Here is a 20,915-nt window from a genome sequence, read left to right on the forward strand (position 1 = left end):
GGTGGGATGGGATAATTCTGACCCTCCGCTGTAAGGCTCACGCTACATCTCAGGAATGTTTCAATGATTTTTATTCTTTCATGGAACATGGGCATATTTGGCTGGCCAGCATTTGTTGCCCTTCCCCAGTTGCCCTTGAGAAGGTGGTGGTGACAACTGAGTGACTTGCTTGGCCATTTCAGAGGGCAGTTGAGAGTCAACGACATTGCTGTGGCTCTGGAGTTGCATGTAGGCCAGACCAGGTAAAGGTGGCAGATTTCCTTCCCTAAAAGATATTAATGAACATAAGAACATAAGAAATAGGAGCAGGAGTAGGCCATCTAGCCCTTCGAGCCTGCCCCGCCATTCAATAAGATCATGGCTGATCTGAAGTGGATCAGTTCCACTTTCCTGCTTTCTCCCCATAACCCTTAATTCCTTGTCTATCAGAAACCTATCTACCCATAACTTAAATATATTTAGCGAGGTAGCCTCCACCACTTCAACGGGCAGAGAATTCCAGACACTCATCACCCTTTGAGTGAAGAAGTTCCTCCTCAACTCCGATCTAAACTGCTCCCCCCCCCCCCGCCTTATTTTGAGGCTGTGCCCTCTAGTTCTGCTATCCTTTCTAAGCGGGAATAATCTCTGTCCCTCATGGTGAACCAGATGGATTTCTCCGACAATCGATAATGGTCATCAGTAGATTCTTAATTCCAGATTTTTTTAATCAAATTCAAATTCCACCATCTGCCATGGCAGGATCAATTAATCAGAATAGTAAACAATTCAGGAGAACCAAATGTGAAATATTTCTACAAATCAATTAACTAACACCAGAACGAGATGGGACACTGGTTTGCATTCATGAAAAATTCACAGTTGGATGAATGAACACTGCTCAACATTCACCAGGCAGGAGTGTTCTCTTCATGTTGGGGAACACTTCGGCAGTCACGGGCATTCCACCACTGACCTTCGGGTAAGCGTTCTCCAAGGCAGCCTTCAACAACGCAGAATCGCTGAACAGAAACTAATAGTCCAAGTTCCGCACACACGAGGATGGCCTGAACTGGGATCTTGGGTTCATGTCACGCTATCCGTAACCTCCACAACTTGCCTGGGCTTGCAAAATCTCACTAACTGTCCTGCTGGAGACAACACAAAAATTCACTGTTAGGACTGATACCAGGAAACAGGGCTGATAGATCTCCAGAGAGAGAAACGGGTGGGCGTGGTGCCTCAAATATTTGGGGGGGGGGGGGGGGTTCTCTGGACACCTTTACATAATAGGCAGGGGCTGCAGATGCCAAGGTGGTACCCAATCACTGCTCACCAGTTCTGGGAGAATGCAAGTGGCGTGAATATAGCTTACTGAAGACAACTGATATCCTAAATGCCCCATTTTGTGTTTCTTCCATTCAAAGTAGACCAGGAGGAGTTGAGATTGTGTTTCTTGTGTTCATCACTGAATGATTTCTGCTCACCTGATAAAGGGATCTGAGCCAGTAGGTGGTTTTACCTCAATAATAATTTTTTGTGGTAGGCAAGTGCATGTTGTAATGGACTTGCCTGTTAAGATTAGAATTATGCAAGATGTGGTTATCCTATTTTTAGTGTTACTTCATTTTGTTTCATTACCCCAGTAGGTTCTATTTCCATGCACGTACATTAACTTTTGTACAAAAATAAACCCATCTGTGAGCTGACAGAAGGCAGAGACCTGCTGCCAGACACAGCAGAGATGTTTCTGTTGTTAGCTGGTCGGAAATACAAGGCACAGCTGAGATTTGGGTTCCTGTCTGACAATCCCTCGGGGGACGTTCCTGGGGAAACCAAAGCTTTGAATCTGCACCTTTATTATGCCGTGACAAAGCATGACAGCATATTAACTCAATGAACTGTCAAGCCACACTGGAATTAATTCTGCTGATTGAAAAGTGTAGACCAAAGCATTAAGGACGTGTAATTTTTAATGTTGGTGATTATTAGACAGCCTCAATGCAATGGAAACGTTATTCATAATTTGTTCCAAAAATAACAGATATGGGGTGAATTTCCCCACTCTGCCTGCCACAGGAATCAGAGCAGGTGAGGGTATGACCATGGAAAGGTCCGTTGACCTCAGGCAGGGTTTCCAGTTTCCAGGGCAAGCATGACTGGAAAATCCCGTCCATTAACCAGCTAGAACAAAAAGCCAATTAATGATCACTGCAACGCTACATACAATCCTGGAGACTCAACATTACACAGATCATATATCATGTCCTTTTGGACAATGAAAACAGCATCCTACTCCCAGTTAAGAGTATTGCTTGAAAATCTCAGCAGATCTGGCAGCATCTGTAAGGAGAGAGAAGAGCTGATGTTTTAAGTCCAGATAACCCTTCGTCAAAGCTCTTTTCTTACAGATGCTGCCAGACCTACTGAGGTTTTCCAGCACTTTCTCTTTTGGCTTCAGATTCCAGCATCTGCAGCTTTAATGATTATTTAAAAGTATTGCTTTTCAATTTGTATTAAAGAACTTCCTAACTTGGAGGGTTTAATTTGACGCGCTCTTACTGATGGGATGTATTGCCTTTATTTTGTCTTTGTCTGGGTTGGACAAAGCAATAGATCATCTCAGGCGGCTCCTGAGCAAGATATAGTTGGATTGCATAATGCTAATTAAGTTCACCCAGTTCCATTTCCCTCCGGGAAGTATAAACCCAACCTACTCAAGTTTCCTTTGGTAGATAAGTCCCTCATCCCAGGAATGCTTCGAGTGAACCTTCTCTGAACTATTTTGCAAACCATTCCTATCTAAATAAGAAAAACATACTTTTTTTTGCCATTCAGACCACATTCCCAGTAACCTTGTCTCAGAGGTGAGGCCCACTGGTGCTGGGACCACAGTTAACAAATAGCCTACATCTGTCTGAGAATGAAAGAATTCACAACATTGGGAATCCCTGCCTCAGCGGCTGTGGGGTCGATTAGACGGTCGCATACCTCCTTGTGGAATGTGCATTTTGCAAAGAAGGTCTGGAATGAGTTGCAGTGGTATTTGTCGAGGTTCATCCCGAGCAGCTTGGTGATGCAGGACTTTGTGCGCTACAGGCTGTTTCCAGGGACGCACACCGACACAAATATCAACTGCTGCTTGGAGGGTCATCAACTCGGTGAAGGACGCACTTCGGTTCGCCTGAAACTTGCTGATCTTCCAGTGCAAAGATTTGTCCTTGACCGAGTGTTGCAGACTGGCACATTCTAAGGTCCAGGACTACGTGCTGAGGCGAGCTGTCAAGCTTGGGGCAGCTGCTGCAAAGGCACAATGGGGAAAGGCCACCGTTTAAAGCCTTTCAACCGAGGCAGACCGAGGGCCCGGTAACTGTAATGCAACTCTGTAAAAAGAACAGCACACAATGAAATGTGATGAATGTATATAGTTTGAAGAACTGAACTGTAATGAATGTAATTGTTCAAAAGATGTGCTGGTTAGGGGCATTGACCCAAACAGGCAGCGGAGTGTGGTGACTAGGGGAATTTCACAGTAACTTCATCGCATTGTTAATGTAAGCCTTACTTGCAACTAATAAATAAACTTTTTATTCATTAACTCTTTATTAAATTATTTATTAACTCTTTATTAAATAACTCTTAGTTTTATTGCCTTGGAACGGAACACCGTATTGTAAATATGACTGGTTTTTTTGCACTGTTTGTAACTACTGGAAATGTTTCTGTAATGGTTTATTTCAGAGTATTTATGAATAAAGTGTATTTTTGAAATTAAAAAAAATCCCTGCCTCAGCCTCAACTTTCTTCCCCATCCCCCACTGTCGTGCTGCTGGCCCTGTTAAGAGGGGGAGGTTTGGATCCTTCCTCAATCCATAAATCTCCCTGTGTCTGTCCGGGACACAGTCAGACCCTGCCCCCTTCCACTTCCCTTTCACTTGGGTTGCATCAGATCTGCACAGAAAGGGCTTGGATTTTCAGCCGCAGTATGTGTTTATGGAAAGCTGTCAATCCAGTGTGTAAAACAATCGCTTGGATTGTTTTGAGAGGTTCTATATTCATTTTGTTTTGAGGAGCTCAGCCCAAAGAAAACAGTTTGGCTCAGTTTTTGAATTAATTTTGCCCCACTTGGGAAATCTTGGATTTTAGGACTGACTTGCGGATTATCTCAAAATAACTGTTGCTGTCAGAACATAATTGTGGTTTGGCAACACCTTCAGCCTCCTCAATATTCATCTGTTACAAGACCATTTGGCTGCCTGGTCTTCAAAGGGATCTTGCCTTAGGCCTGACCCTCAGTTAATTACTCAGCACACAGTTCACAGAATTATGCATGGTCAGGTGTTTGCATAAGTGAGTATGCGAGGGAGAGCTTTCCTGTTTCTTTGGTAACGGGAGAATGCCTCTAGCTTATTGTTAATCCTGGTTGCTGTGTTTTGATGAGATGTTCTCTTTGTACCTTGCTGCAGAGCCCTTTGGTGCCAGGAATTTTAATTCTATCAATGTACCTCCAGCAAAGTTGCTCCCAGGGCCCACGTTATATTCTGCCCCTCTCTGCTATGCCTCACTCTGTGGGCAGCACGGTGGCACAGTGATTAGCAGTACTGGCTCACTTCGCCAGGGACCCAGGTTTGAATCCAGGTTTGGGTCATTGTCTGTGTGGAGTTTGTACGTTCTCCCCATATCTGTGTGGCTTTCCTCTGGGTGCTCTGGTTTCCTCCCACTATCCAAAGATGTGTGTATTAGGTGGATTGGCCATGCTAAATTGCCTGTTAGTGTCGGATGGACTAGCTAGGGTAAATGCTTGGGGTTATGGGGATAGGGCCTGGGTGGGATTGTGGTCAGTGCAAACTCGATGGGCTGAATGGCCTCCTTCAGAACTGTAGAGGTTGAGGAGGTTTACTAGGCTGATACCGGAGTTGAGGGGGTTGAGCTATGAGGAGAGGCTGAATAAACTAGGCTTGTACTTGTTAGAGTTTAGAAGAATGAGGGGAGATCTCATTGAGACGTATAAGATGATGAATGGGATGGATAGGATAGAGGTGGAGAGGCTCTTCCCGCTCAGAAAGGACAGTAGGACTAGAGGGCACAGCCTCAAGATAAAGGGGGGGGGGGGTGGTTTAGAACTGAGTTGAGGAGGAACTTCTTCACTCAAAGGGTGGTGAATCTCTGGAATTCTCTGCCCGTTGAAGTGGTGGAGGCTGCCTCGCTAAATATTTTTAAGACGCGGGTTGATGGGTTTTTGATAAGCGAGGGGATTAAGGGTTATGGGGAGAGGGCGGGAATGTGGAACTGAGCCACGACAGATCAGCCATGATCTTATTGAATGGCGGGGCAGGCTCGAAGGGCTAGATGGCCTACTCCTGCTCCTGTTTCTTATGTTCTTATGATCTCTTGGCCCAGTCACAGATTCAACCCCACTTTCCTACATTCTGGGCCAGATTATATTTCACTCTTCATGTATCGCAAATAAAACCATTAAAAGCTAGCATCATGTTTACTGTCCATCATAATTAGAGTCAGTGATGTCACAGTGAGACCGGTAATGATACAAGAGCAACAGTCCTATCCATCCCCATCCACTCCCACAAAAATACACTCAGCGACAGCTTGGCTCCATATGGTAAGGACTTCTTAGTCAGGGATGGGGGAGTTTTGAAAATTAACACTGATATTCTTTACTGACTTATGTCTACCAGGTAATGAGTTGTGGATTTGGAAGTTTACACACACTGTTCTTGTTGTTGTATAAATTAAAGCCTGTTAAATCTTTATCCTCCCTCACCTTTACCAGCACTGGTACAGAGTACTGTCAACTGAGCACAGACCAGTGAGGTCCTCTGATTGCCAGCACTGGGGAATGTCCCTCACAGAATGTCCATGTGATTTCCCCCTAGCAATAAAAGATTGCTAGTTCCAAAAAAGTAATTGTCACATGATTACCTTTGACCAGTGAAATTGTTGGCGAGTGATATTATGCTCATGTGATTACCATTGGTCAACTAGATGGCTAGCAGTGGCACCCATGAATGTTTGCTGTTGATATGCGTACCCCATCCCATCATCCCCGATGTCCAGGCGTGGTGAGATTTATCTCCAGCACCTCCTTCTCTATATGGAGATGGCCGGACCGCCAGCTCTCTGCCTCTCCCTTTTCTGTGCCCCACTTCTCCTGCAAAGAGGGAGAGAAGGGGAGAGTGAATGAGAGTGATGGAATGTTGCAAGTGAATGGACAACAGTTCTGAAGGGGCACTGAGAGGGATGGATGTGACATCGCATTAGGATGAGGTGGCCTAATGGGAATGCAAGTGGTGGGTGGCCGGCTGGGAATGTGAGAAGCAAGCTAGCCAGAAAGGGATGGTGGACTTTGAAGGTATGATTGTTTGAGGAGTAATGCGCAGGAAGAGGCTTGGGAATCTAGGGTGAGGGGTGTTGGGGACGCATATAGGGATATACTTAAACGCGCCATGATACTGTGCTTTCCTGAGAGGATTAAGCCGTTAAGCATCTTTTTGCACTATGAATCCTGCGCTGACTACCTCAGCAGCTCCCATGCCTTCTTGTCCCCTGCAACAAGCTTCTTCCTCTTGAAGAGATTCTTAGAAGTATAGAATCATAGAATTCCTATTCTGCAACAGGAGGCCATTCAGCCCATTGAGGTTGCATTGACAAAAATCCCACCCCGTTCCTATCCCCGTAATCCCACGTATTTATCCTCCGGTCCCCCAGATACTGAGGGACAATTTGGTATGGCTAATCCACCTAACCCACGCATCAGGCAGTTTCCTGGGGCCAGAATTGAACCCAGTTCCTGGTGCTGTGAGGCAGCTGTGGTAATCACTGTGCCATAGAATCTTCCTGCGGGCTCTTACCATGTGCAGCATCAGCTCCAAGGAGAGATGCATGGTATTGTCTTTCAAAGTTGTGACTGAGTTGTGCTCCACTTTCATGCTGTGTTGAAACAGTGGACAATCCCTGCATTAGTATTGACCATTTATCAGTACCACAGCTGAAACAGATGCACATAGGCTGTCTTGAGATCTCTCACACTAATTGATTGGGAAACCCAGAAGTATATTAATTTGATGGTGGGGAGTGATGTGGAAGGAGAGGCTTGGCAATGTAGAGTGAGGGGCATTGGGATGCTGACAGTTCTGGAATCCCCAGACACGACTGGGTTCCCCCACTGCAAAGGCAGCAACAGTTAAAATTCAGCTCAAAGTATCAGCGTTGGTATGGCAGAATTCCACCCCTTATAAAATACCCTTTACATTTTAGTAAAGAGTGGGTCAGATAGGAGATGTGATTGCCCACAGAGTGGTAGAAATATGCAACTGACTCAAGAAAGGGGGCATAACCTGGTTGCTCCAAACTTTTTAAACTACAGCATTTGTGTTCTGACCATTAGCGCTTTCTTTAATTATAGAAGCCATCATTGTGACTGCCCTCCAACTCTCCAAGAGGAGACCATGTGATAGTTTGTGACACAATGGGTGGGATTTTCCAGCCATGCTTACCCCAAAATGGGAAAACCCACCCGAGGTCATTGGACCTTTGCATGGACCTCCTTCCCACCCACTACGTTTCCCGTGGCAGGTGGATGGGAAAATTCCCCCCATGGATCTGTATCACTGTACATTCTTCATTACATTTTTTCTGAATTGTACTTTTCTCACATAGAACATCCTTGCAATGTAGTTCTGTAAGCACTGAAGATGATTCAGGTGCATTTCTGTCCCAGCATTAGATCATTGAACCTTGTTGCTTGAACTAAAACCTATCAGCTCTTACCCATGCAGCTTAAACCAAATTCACAGAAAGCTGATATTGCACATTGAGTTTTCTGTTCAAAACTCAGTTGGTTCTTTAAAACTGCCTTTTTGTCTCAATGGAGATGATGAAAGTTTTGAGGCTGGTAGATATAGGAGAATATATAATCGATGTAGGCTGGAATTCTCCAATGTCAGATGCTTCGCTGCCGCTGCAGCAAGAATGGAGAATTTGGCACTCAGACAATTCCTCTTTTACTGCAGTGGGACTGGAGAATCTCAGCTAGGGCGAGGTTGGTCCATAGTGTATTTGGATCTCCAAAAGGCATTCAATAAGGTGCCACATAAAAGCCTATTACCACACAAGATAAGAGTATTGGGGTGATTTATTAGAGTGGAGGATTGACTAACAGGAAACAGAAGGTTCAGACAAATGAATCATTTTCAGCGTGACAAACTGTGACCAGTGGAGTACCATAGGGATCTGCGCCAGGCCCTCAACTACTTATATATAATCTGTATTAGTAATTTTGATGAAGGGAGCCAAATATGTTGATTATATAAAGAGAAGGAGAATAACAAGTCTGCAAATGGATATGGATAGGTTAAATTTGAGTGACGGAGTGTAATGTGGGAAAATGTGAGGTTAGGTTAGGGTCAGGTTGCCTGCTTTGCCAAGATGAATAAAAAAGCAGGAAATGGATGGAAGAATACCATGGTGCAGAGGGATCTGGGTGTCTATGAACATGAATCACAAAAGCTTTGAATGCAAGTCCAGCAAATGATTTGGAAGACAAATGGAATATTGGCCTTTATTGAAAAGGGAATGCAATATAAAAGTAGGCAGGTATTGCTACAACTGTACATACAGGGCATTTGGGAGACATTTTGGAGTACTATTGACAACCGGATTTGCTGCAAGTGACACTTCGAGCTACAATATCTTAGTGTATGTGCTTGGAGATGTTTCTATTCAGATGGTGCATCATTTTGCTAAGGCTAATTTGAGGCTATCCAGCTTGGCATTGCTTGGCCATTAAAACTGTCACTACGTCGATATATTTTGGTGCGCTGCAGATTGTGCTTTTGGCACATTCTCTGTGACTTCCTTATCACTGCAAGAAACATTCCTGTACACTGGAGCCTTTGTTCTTGAAGACACATCCTGGCTCTTTTAAATAATGTTAAATACAGTCTGGATAGATTCCTAACAAAGGCAGAAATTTCAAAAAGGATGGAGTATTATATGTTTCCATGGTGAGACAGTTTTGTTATGTGTACATTACTCTTCAATTACTGTCTGAATTGAGTACTGATGACACTTACAGTTACATACTCACTATCTATACTGTGGTACATACAAACATTTTCACAGTAGGAGACTGCCTACAACTTCCAATTATCTCGCTTTAAACTGAGAGTCATCTGTGCATGTTAGCTAGAAATAACTTTATGTATGATTGAATTCAAACAAACAAAATAGATCAGGCTTTCCCCTACAAGCCTTGTCCTTAGAGAAACTATGCAAGGAATATGCTATCTTAGTGGGTGGCACTGTAGCACACTGGTTAGCACTGCTGCCTCACAACCCCAGGGATCCAGTTCCATCCCAGTTTCGGCCACTGTCTGTGCGGAGTCTGTATGTTCTCCCCATGCCTGCGTGGGTCTTCTCCATGTACTCCGGTTTCCTTCCATAGTCCGAAAGGCGTACTGGTTAGGTGCATTGGCCATGCTAAAGTCTCCCTTGGCGTATCCAAACAAGTGTCAGAATGTGGCGACTAGGGGATTTTTGCAGTTTCATGCCATGTTAATGTAAGCCTACTTGTGACACTAATACTTTAACTATCTGGAAGGCATAAATTATTTGGTTTAAACTCTTCCAGTGTGGAAGAGTAGCTTAAAAATATTGGAGCTGAAACTGAACACAGGTAGGTCCACAAAACTGGTAGAATTGTATTTGCCAACTATTATACCACATACCTGATGTTCAATTCAATTGAAGTCAATGGCTCTCAAATTGGGCAAAGTGTATAACAGGTACCAACTCTACATCTCCAGCCATATCCAATTTTACCTCCATTGTCCTGATAATGTTCCATGCCAAACAGAGAGAGAGAGAGAAAGGGGAGGGGAAGGACTGCATGGTATTAATTTTTACATGTGTTGTGAGTGAACAGTAGCTGTGGCAATTTTGGGACACTGTTAGCGGGGAATGTCCACTTATCTTTATGTTGATACACTTGCATGCTCGGTTAACTTAACCATAAGTGACAAGCTGACAAAATAGATCAGTCTTCATCGGGTTGCGTATTTTTTGCTAGCATAACTTGAAATGTTCTATATTCCTTTCATTGTTTGCAGATGAGCGTGCTGAGTTACTAAGAGGCAGCAAAGCAAGTGAAGAGTGAAGCCCTTGGTAATCCTAACTGGAGACACAATGAGACAATGCATTCACTCTGTCCTTAGACCTTGCGGTTCTTTTGCTGTCACCGCGTAGCACATTTTGCCAAAGGAAAATTATGGCAGTCGCTGAAACCCAGATGGTCGACTCAGACCTGGACCCCGATGAAGATTTGGAGGAACAGGATGAAGACATTTTCAATCAGATGGATGAGAATGGGATCATTGGAATGGATGAGATTAATGATTATTACCTACAGTACCATCCAGGATTGGAGGATGGCTTGGAAACCGTGGAAGAGGATGGAGAGATGACTGAGCTGAAAGTGTTACATGATTACAATAAGCTGAGTGCTCTGGTCCATCCCCAAGAGTCTGTCGATGATGAGAGTTTTGATATCAGTGAGTTCCAGGATTCAGACCCTGTTCTCTTGTCCATATCAGCAGAGGAGGATGCAAGTCTCAGCAATTTGATTTGTAAGTATACAGATTTTTCAAATTATCTATATTACAGCTGTTTGCCTGCATTTAAAGTTTATTACAGGCAGTGGTCTCATCTAATCAGAGAGGCATGGCCAGAGAGGCACCGATTAAATTACTGTTCACTCCAGGGAGGTTGTGGCTGGAGAATAACACATTTTTTTTTCTTTTTTGGGCTTAATCCACATTTGGGTTAAAAGTAGTGGATAAAATAACTTCAAATATTGGTGCACAAATATGACAAAATGTAATTTTGAGGCAGTGTGATCTTAAAAGATGTCCTTGCAGTCAACATGTGCTCAGTAAGGCAACACTTTATCAGTGATTGAAATCTAGAAAATCATAGAGGCCCTGTAGTACAGAAGGAGGACATTCAGCCCATCAAGTCTCCGACAGATTTTTCCCAAGCCCTATCCCCGTAACCCTGCACATTTACCCTGCTAACTCCTCCTAACTTACACATCCTGGGATACTAAGGAGCAATTTAGCATGGCCAATGCACACCTAAACTGCACGTTTTTGGTCAGTGGGAGGAAACCAGAACAACCGGAGGAAACACACACACACACACACACACACACACACACACACACACACACACACACACACACACACAGAAAGAACAGGCAAACCGCACACAGACAGTGACACAAGGCTAGAATTGAACCCGGGTCCCTGGTGCTGTGAGGCAGCAGTGCTAACCACTGTGTCGCCCTCAAAACAAAGTGGGATGCTGATGTTTTAGCGCAACCCTGAAACCTTTGCACGGAGAAATGTCACAAAATTGAAGAGCAGGCAGACAGGACACACATGGCCTGCGGGGGGATGACAATTCAAGCTGATGGAAAGGCTGCTGTCCAGTCCTCCTGGACTCAAAGTTGCAGAAGGTTTAGACATGCCTACTTTACTGTGAGTTGTAGTTTTATGTTTCAGTTGACACGTGGCAGGCGTTTGGGAATGGAGGTAAATGTTTATTCGGAAAGCTCTAATGAAGAAATTCATTTCATTTAGCACCTGACAGCAGCACAGTGCTCAGCACTGCTGCCCCACAGCACCAGGAACCTGGGTTTAATTCTGGCCTCGGGTGACTGTCTGTGTGGAGTTTGCACGTTCTCACCATGTCTGCATGGGTTTCCTGCGGGTGTTCCGGTTTCCTCCTCCCATTCCAAAGATGTGTAGTTTAAGTGGATTGGCTGTGCTAAATTGCCCCCTAGATGTGGAGGGTAGGGGGATTTGGGGGGTAAACACTTGGGGTTACAGGGAATAGGTCTGGGTGGGATTTCCCCTTAGTGTCAAGGGGATTATGTGGGGTTACAAGGATAGGCCTGGGTGACATTATTATCAGTGCAGACTCAATGGGCAGAATGGCCTCCCTCTGCATTGTAGGGATTCTATGATTCTAAATTGCCTCCAAACTTTTTCTTATCTGAGTGAAACAAGGAGAATCTGAAGCTGTATTTCTGTTGATTAAAGGAAAGATTTGCATTTCTATAGCATCTCTTGAATTTCCCAAAGCATTCCCCAGCCAACAAAGTACTTCTAACATGTAATCATTGCTATAAGTTTGCGACATGACTGCCTATTTGCACACAGCTAGTTGCAAGCAACAATCAGTTGGTAATGGGCAGATAATTTGTTTTGTATGTTATCGGATGAGGGATAAGTATTGGCCAGGACACGGGGGAGAACTCTTCTACTCTCTCCTTTAAAAAAACACTGTGGGATCTTTCCAGGCACCTAAATATACAGGACCTTAGTTTAACATTTCATCTGAAAGACGGCACCTCAGATATTGCGGCAGTCCCTAAGTACTCGACAGGAGTGTCAGCCTAGAAGTTTGCGGTCAAGCTTTTGGACTGGGTTAAGAGTTGTTGGGTGTTATTAGCTGTTGAAAATTCCCAGGAAAGGCTGGAGACAATTGGCCCGGAGATTTTCCAAGCTCTAAGTCAGGTCAGTAAGACAGCCTGAGTTCAGTCCTTGGATTAAGGGGATCGCATGGGGAAAGATGAGTGGGAGTACATCTAGCTCAGTTGGCCAGTGTGTTCAGAATAAGGCATTGAATGGATTCAATCCCCACTTTGGCTGAGTGAGACTTGGCGCCCGCCTCCTCGCGCTTTCTTGGTGCAAGCTGCGGATGTGCAGTTTAGGCAGATCGACCATGCTAAATTGCCCCTTAGTATCCCAAGATGTGTAAATTTGGGGGATTAGCAAGGATAAATGTGTGGAATCGAGGCCAGCTTTGACCTCTCCTTCCCCCTGACCCTCCCCCACCCTCTCCTCATGATCAATTTTTCCTTTTTTGAAAAGGTTTTCCCTGTTGGCCATGGCCAGATTGGAAACCCATGCACTACCATTGGGCTTGGTCAGGTATCTCCAGGCTCTGTTACACTGAATAGATACACCAATGAGCTGTCAGGTGCTCAATGGAATAAAAGAAACACTGTCGCTTCAGGCCAATATGGTGAAAGTGAAAGCACAGTAAGAAGTCTCACAACACCAGGTTAAAGTCCAACAGGTTTATTTGGTAGTAAACGCCACTAGCTTTCGGAACGCTGTTCTTTCGTCAGGTGAATGGAGAGTTCTGATCACAAACAAGGCATATAAAGGCACACACAGTTTACAGAATGTGACCCAAGTTCATGTCACACTAACTGTAACCCCCATGACTTGTCTGAACTTGCAACATCTCACTTACTGTCCTGTCTGGAGACAACACACATCTCTTTAACCTATGCTTAATGCTATCTCCACTCACATTGTCTGTACCTTTAAGACTTGAATAGCAGATTAGCTGTAAAGACTCACATTCTAATCAGTATTCTGTCAACTGTGTGCGCCTTTATATGCCTTGTTTGTGATCAGAATGCTCCACTCACCTAACAAAGGAACAGCGTTCCAAAAGCTAGTAGCATTTACTACCAAATAAACCTGTTGGACTTTAACCTGGTGTTGTGAGACTTCTTACTGTGTTTACCCCAGTCCAACGCCGGCATCTCCACATCATGACTGCCACTGAAAGTGGAAGCACCAGGAACAAAATTACCTGATGCAACCTCGTTTTACCTGAAATCGTTGTCCGACTATCTCTGAAATTATTGCTATAAATACGAGTACAAGACTGGTGAGCAATTGGTGTTCTTAAAACCTGAAGCAGGAGACAAAAATGCAATAAACATAGCAAACCTCAGTACTGGCACAGTTTGAAATCGGCCGTGCATCCACAAATAAAAATGTAGCAGTGTGTTGAAACATTCCACGTTTGGACAGCAGGGAATAAAATATTAAGCTTTTGGAGCAGAAGCTGCTTCATTAAGTCCAGGCGCTGCATTTGTGTGTTAAATCTAATCTGCAGATAATTCACGTTTGATCGGATTCTGCCAGTTATGGTCTGAGGTCTCAGGGTGATGAGGCAATGCCCTGCAGGATTCAGAGAAAAGCCTGAGCTAGCCTGGATTTTATTCCACCGCACATCAGTGTTTCTGGGCATATTCGGATTGCTTCTTCTGGGAGGAAGGGGGGGAGGGTGGCGGTGTGGGAGATGTACAATTAAACTCAGCCAGGAAGACAAAGTTGGACAATAAAACGAAAAGCTGAGCGCAGCAGATGCCGAACATCTGAAAAATGAAAACAGAAATTTTCAGAAAAGCTCAGGTCAGGTAACATCTGTGGCTATGTTTCCAACGTGCCAGATAATTTTAATTGCCTATCTACCCAGGTTTCCACAGAGGTTTGTGGGGTATAAATCACCCCTCATGAGACCAATTTCCAAGCTTCAATTAGTGGATTCGCCCTGCTAATTAGGTGGAGCTGGGGTATTGTAATATTCAGGCTCCATGTCCTGTATAAATGTGACATGGTAATATTCACTGAGTATTTAAGTGACATCCAAATTATGGCAAATTTGTTTTTTTGAAAGCCTTTGGCTGCGATCCAGAGTTAACGAATGTTGAGATTTGACCACCTCCAGAGATTTTAGCTTCTGAACTCGGCCAAATTATTTTGCATAATCAAATATTCCATCTTTGTTATGTTTTCAAGTAACTCAATTTTTCAGATCTGCACAGAAGATGGACATTTTTCTCCAATGAGAATGTTGTTATACTGCTTAAGATCACAAGTCATTCTTGATTAATGATGTTTATTTATTTATTAGTTTCACAATTAGGCTTACATTAACACTGCAATGAAGTTACTGTGTAAATCCCCTACTTGCCACACTCTGGCGCCTGTTTGGGTACACTGAGGGAGAATTTAGTGTGGCCAATGCACCTAACCAGCATGTCTTTGGAGTGTGGGAGGAAACCCATGCAGACACGGGGAGAATGTGCAGACTCCGCACCGTGAGCTAAGCCAGGAATTGAACCCGGGTCCCTGGCACTGTGAGGCAGCAGTGCTAACCACTGCGCCATTCACTTGTCATTTGATAGCAAACAGGATCGTTGACCTTGGTGGTGCTTTTTTTAAACTTTCCTCCTCTTTGGCAAGCAGTCAAAGTCAATGTAGCTAACCTAGTATGGAACAGACAACATAGATTTTTATCCATTAAATTACGGTGGCACAGTGGTTGCACTGCTGCCTCACAGCACCTAGGACCCAGGTTTGATTCCAGCCTTGGGTGACTGTCCATGTGGAGTTTGCATATTCTCCCTGTGCCTGCGTGGGTTTCTTCCGGGTGTCCCAGTTTTCTCCCACCATCCCAAAGATGTGCGGGCTATATGGTTTGGCCGTGCTAAATTGATACTTAGTGTGCAAAGATGTTAGGTTAGATGGTTTAGCCATGGTAAATGTATGGGGTTATGGGGTAGGGTTAGGGTAAGATAGTCTGTCAGGGAGTCAGTGCAAAATTGATGGCCGCTTCTGCACTGTAGGGATTCTACCATTAAATCACTGAAGAACTATCATTCCACTTGTTAATATTTTGACAGTTGTTGACTAGTAACAATTTGTCTTTGTTAAGAAACGTTTCCCAGTGAAATGATCACTTCCCATGTATTAAACCTCAAATCTTACAAATATGAAAATCCGACGTGCTTTACTGATGAGCATCGATGTCATTGCACAGTTTATGCACACATTTATGACATGAAAAATAACAAGGCCCAATGATTCATATGGATTCAGACAATGCTGAAAGCAGTGAGGTTATTTTACATGTGGATAAGAGTATATATTTTGTTTTAACAATCTATGTCGCCATGCAGGCAGTACTTTGGCCTAATTTGCTTCCTAGTTCTAGATGGAATGGCAGAGAGAGCCTTGGGGTATTCTGAGTCAACAGTCAATCAATTTAAACAGATGTCAGAATCAGTTGTAGCAACACAGAAATGATTTAATTCAAAAGTGGGTACAACTGGATCAACTTTAGCTGTTTCTGGCCAGCAGGGAATGTGTTGTGGAGCCAACCTGCTTGAGTTAACAGTCTTCATTTACAGACCAAGCAATTTGCCAACATTGAGCTCGAGGTTGCCAGCCTGGGTGAATGTGCTTGATGCTTATCTCAAAGGCTGCTCATATTTTCTTTATAAATTTCCTCCAAACTAAATTACAGGATAGTTTTGCTGCAATGTAAGTTTCGGTCATTATTCACCTTAAATTAGAGTTCAGTAGAAATAAAAATACACAACAGAAAACATCAGGAGCGGGATTTTCCAACCTCCCAGTCACTTGTTTCTTGGTGGCGGGGAGCACCGTGCTGTTTGCGGGTGGCACGATTCTCTGATCCCACTGCTGTGAGTGGGATTTCCCATTGAAACCACCCTGTGCTGTCAGGAAATCCGTGGACGAGGGTGCACTGCTGGCAAGACTGGAGAATTCCGCTGGTGTAAACGGCCAAAAAATCCCACCCATGCTGTTCAAAAGAGCACCAAGAAAAAGTAATTTGAATGATAATTTTCACTGTAAATGCATTAAAGGAATTAACATACTTGAATGCGAGTTGAGAAATTTGCCGGGGGGTTCTCTACAAAAGGTCTGCCGCAATTCTGCCTTCACTGGTCAATATACAGTTTCTTCTTACAGTTCCATGCACTGTAAGATTGGCCTTATCAGCAACCTTGTAAATTGGGCCGGAGATGCTCACCATTGCAAGCCTGATGCTGAAATAGGGCACATCAGAGGTATCCTGTGGGATAATGGTTACCCCGATCAGATCATTTTTTGTGTTATATAATCACACAAACTCACTTTTAGTTCTGAAAAGTGCTACTCTGGAATGGCAAGGTATCTCAAAAATTTGAGCAACAGATGAAGCTAGCTGTTTCACACTGCTACCATTCAACAGAAACATGAGTGGTATTTGCCATTAACAGGATGCTGCCATCAAGCTAAAGAGTCCTTCTCCCTGTCACGCAGATGAGTATTGTGATAGATGAATTTCAGTGCTGGAATGCTAGGAATGTAGGCCTTACATCCCAATGACTGGCGGATCCCATCAAACAGCAAGTCCCAGTTGCTGTTCACAATGGGCCTCACAGTGCCAGGAACACAGGTTCAATGCCAGCTTTGGGTGACTGTCTCTGTGGAGTTTGCACATTCTCACCATGTCAGCATGGTTTTCACAGGGAGGATGTTGAAAACTCCACACAGGCAGTAACCCAAGCCGGGAATCGAGCCCAGGTCCTTGGCACTGTGAAGCAGCAATGCTGACCAGTGTCCTACCCCTGACTGAGATGAGCAGAAATGCCTTCACCCAGTGAGTGGTGAGCCTATGGAATTGGCTCCCACGGAAAGTAGTTGAGGCCAAAACATTGCATGTTTTCAAGAAAGAGATAAATTTAGCTCTTGGGACTAAAGGGGTCAAAGGAACTGGGGGGAAAGCAGAAAAAGGTTATGGAGTTGGATGATCATAATGAATGGATTTGCAGGCCAAAGGGCTGAAAGGCTTATTCCTGCTTCTATTTTCTGTGTTTATCAGAGGTGCCATTGAAAGAAACCCATCACTTAAACTTGATCCCCCAGTTTGACCCTCAACATGTGGCCTCCTAGCTCGTAAAAGAAAAAATTGAATTAATTATTCAATCTTTCTCGTGACTGTCCAGCTCAGAAAATGTCAAGCATAGAAACATTACATAGAAAATAGAAGCAGGAGGAGGCCATTTGGCCCTGTGAGACTACTCTCCATTCATTATGATCATGGCTGATTGCTCCCACTTTCCCCCATATCCCTTGATCCCAAACAGCTATATCTAACTTCTTCTTGAAATCACACAACGTTTTGGTCTCAACTACTTTTGGTGGTAGTGAATTCCACAGATTCACCACTCTCTGGGTGCAGAAGTATCTCCTCACCTCAGTCCTAAAATGTTTACCCCTCTTCATAGCGAGGGGGATTGAATATAAAAGTAGGGAGGTCTTGCTGCAGCTGTATAGGGCATTGGTGAGGCCGCAGCTGGAGTACTGTGTACAGTTTTGGTCGCCACACTTACGCAAGGATATTTTGGCCTTGGAGGGAGTGCAGAGGAGGTTTACTAGGCTGATTCCGGAGTTGAGGGGGTTGAGCTACGAGGAGAGGCTGAATAAACTAGGCTTGTACTTGTTAGAGTTTAGAAGAATGAGGGGAGATCTCATTGAGACGTATAAGATGATGAATGGGATGGATAGGATAGAGGTGGAGAGGCCCTTCCCGCTCAGAAAGGACAGTAGGACTAGGGGGCACAGCCTCAAGATAAAGGGGGGGCGGTTTAGAACGGAGTTGAGGAGGAACTTCTTCACTCAAAGGGTGGTGAATCTCTGGAATTCTCTGCCCGTTGAGGTGGTGGAGGCTGCCTCGCTAAATATTTTTAAGACGCGGGTTGATGGGTTTTTGATAAGCGAGGGGATTAAGGGTTATGGGGAGAGGGCGGGAATGTGGAACTGAGACACGACAGATCAGCCATGATCTTATTGAATGGCGGGGCAGGCTCGAAGGGCTGGATGGCCTACTCCTGTTCCTATTTCTTATGTTCTTATGTTATCCTCAAACTATGAGCTCTTGTTCTGGACTGCTCCACCGTCGAGAACATTCTTCCTGAATCTACCCTGTTAGAATTCTGTAAGTTTCTATGAGATCCCCTCTCACTCTTCCAAAGTCCAATGAATATAATATGACAGTCCTGCCATCGCAGAAATCAGACTGATAACCTTTCACTGCACTCCCTTCTATAGCAAGAACATCCTTCCACAGATAAGGAAGTTATAGATAAGAAGGATAAGAACATAAGAACATAAGAAATAGGAGCAGGAGTAGGCCAACTAGCCCTTCGAGCCTGCCCCGCCATTCAATAAGATCATGGCTGATCTGTCGTGGCTCAGTTCCACATTCCCGCCCTCTCCCCATAACCCTTAATCCCCTCTCTTATCAAAAACCCATCAACCCGCGTCTTAAAAATATTTAGCGAGGTAGCCTCCACCACTTCAACGGGCAGAGAATTCCTGAGATTCACCACCCTTTGAGTGAAGAAGTTCCTCCTCAACTCCGTTCTAAACCGCCCCCCCCTTTATCTTGAGGCTGTGCCCCCTAGTCCTACTGTCTTTTTTGAGCGGGAAGAGTCTCTCCACCTCTATCCTATCCATCCCATTCATCATCTTATACGTCTCAATGAGATCTCCCCTCATTCTTCTAAACTCTAACGAGTACAAGCCTAATTTATTCAGCCTCTCCTCATAGCTCAACCCCCTCAACTCCGGCATCAGCCTAGTAAACCTCCTCTGCACTCCCTCCAAGGCCAAAATATCCTTGCATAAGTACGGTGCCCAAAACTGCACAAAGCAATAGTTTAACTTCAAATGCCTTGTTAGCAAAGACTAATGCTCACATGATACTAGATTTGAGACCCTTGGATGAAGTCTGCAGTTCTCTAGATAAACTCAGAACAGTTTGAAGTCAAAACAGCTTCCCAGAACACCAGGAGCTCTGAGCAAGTAACAACAGCCAACTCCCCCCTTCAGAAAGGCAAGACCTTACTTTCAGCTAACCAGCAGAATTTCCAAAACCAGGGAGAGAGAGAGACTTTTTTCCAATTTGATGCCCCTTCTAAAACTAAAACTCAAGCTCAGCAGCAGCTCAAACTGAAAGCAGAAGAAAACTCCGATCGTCCTTTGCATAGGTTAATGATCCCTCAGGTCAGAGTTTGTTCCTCTCAAATATCACAAAGTGAAACAAAACTAGTTTAATGTCACTCTGAAACAACTGATAAACTAGTTGGCAGGAAAGGCACAGGAATGTTTCATGTTCCAGGAGGTATAGGAAAGAGACCGCAGAGCTGAAGAAAGCAGTTGCACATTTGGAAGGAGCCTTGAAAAAAATACTACATTTCCAGAGAGATACGAAAAGATGAAAATCAAGAAGAAGAAGGGCAAACCAAGGTGGGAGTTCTCACAGAAGAATGTAAGATATCTCAAAAACAGGCAGCACAGTGGTTAGCACTGCTGCTTCACAGTGGAGTTTGCATGTTCACCCCATGTCTGCGTGGGTTTCCTCCAGGTGCTCCGGTTTCCTCCCACATTCTGAAAGACGTGCTGATTTGGTGCATTGGCCCGAGTAGGTGCCAGACTGTGGCGACTAGAGCAATTTCACAGTAACTTCATTGCAGTGTTAATGTAACCTTACCTGTGACTAATGAATAAACTATAAACTTTACTTTTTAAATGTGAGCTTGAGGGATAGCACTAAGGAATTATACTCTGCGAAGGAAAAACTGATCAGTGCAGTGAATCAACTTTCACGCACGAGTGATAAGTTTGTTAAAGAAAAATGAGAAGTGATGAGAACATTGGAATGTTGCTCACAGGAAGAAGAACACTTGGAAGGGGACTTGAAATGCTTGAGTGATGAATTTGTACAAACAAGTTCAGCAAAGCTAGATCTTCAATTAAAAGTTGACGGACTTCAAAGATATTTCTTGCACACAGTAATAAGGCCTGCAGACACCTGAACCTGTATAATTCAAGGAGCAGAAGGGGGGAGCGAGAATGTTGTTCATAAAGCTTAAATTAAGTTTTAAAGTTTATTTTGTTAGTCAGAAGTAAGGCCTACATTAACACTGCAATGAAGTTATTGTGCAATTTACCTAGTTGCCACACTCCAATGTCTGTTCGGCGCAACGCACCTAACCAGCACGTCTTTTGGACTGTGGGAGGAAACCCACGCAAACACGGGAAGAGCGTGTAGACTCCGCACAGACAGTGACCTAAGCCGGGAATCAAACCCCGTTCTCTGGCACTGTGAGTTAGCAGTGCTAACCACTGTGCCACAGTGCTGCCCACCAAAAATTTGAACATTAATGTTTATTTATCAGTCACAATTAAGGCTTA

General features: G+C 44.2%; 1 protein-coding gene across 5 annotated transcripts in view; it reads left to right on the forward strand.

Moving 5' to 3' along the window:
- Window positions 1–20,915, forward strand: part of akna (AT-hook transcription factor) — a 168,322-nt gene that overhangs the window by 47,296 nt on the left and 100,111 nt on the right. For all 5 annotated transcript variants that reach the window (XM_080211889.1, XM_080211891.1, XM_080211892.1 and 2 more), the window contains one exon: window positions 10,107–10,622. In XM_080211889.1, coding sequence (XP_080068015.1) covers window positions 10,265–10,622 — 358 coding nt within the window. In that variant the 5' untranslated portion in view covers window positions 10,107–10,264. The remainder of the gene's footprint in view (window positions 1–10,106; window positions 10,623–20,915) is intronic.

The sequence above is a fragment of the Carcharhinus amblyrhynchos genome, chromosome 25, assembly GCF_965287045.1.
Source record: "Carcharhinus amblyrhynchos chromosome 25, sCarAmb.v2.hapA, whole genome shotgun sequence".
Taxonomy (NCBI): domain Eukaryota; kingdom Metazoa; phylum Chordata; class Chondrichthyes; order Carcharhiniformes; family Carcharhinidae; genus Carcharhinus; species Carcharhinus amblyrhynchos.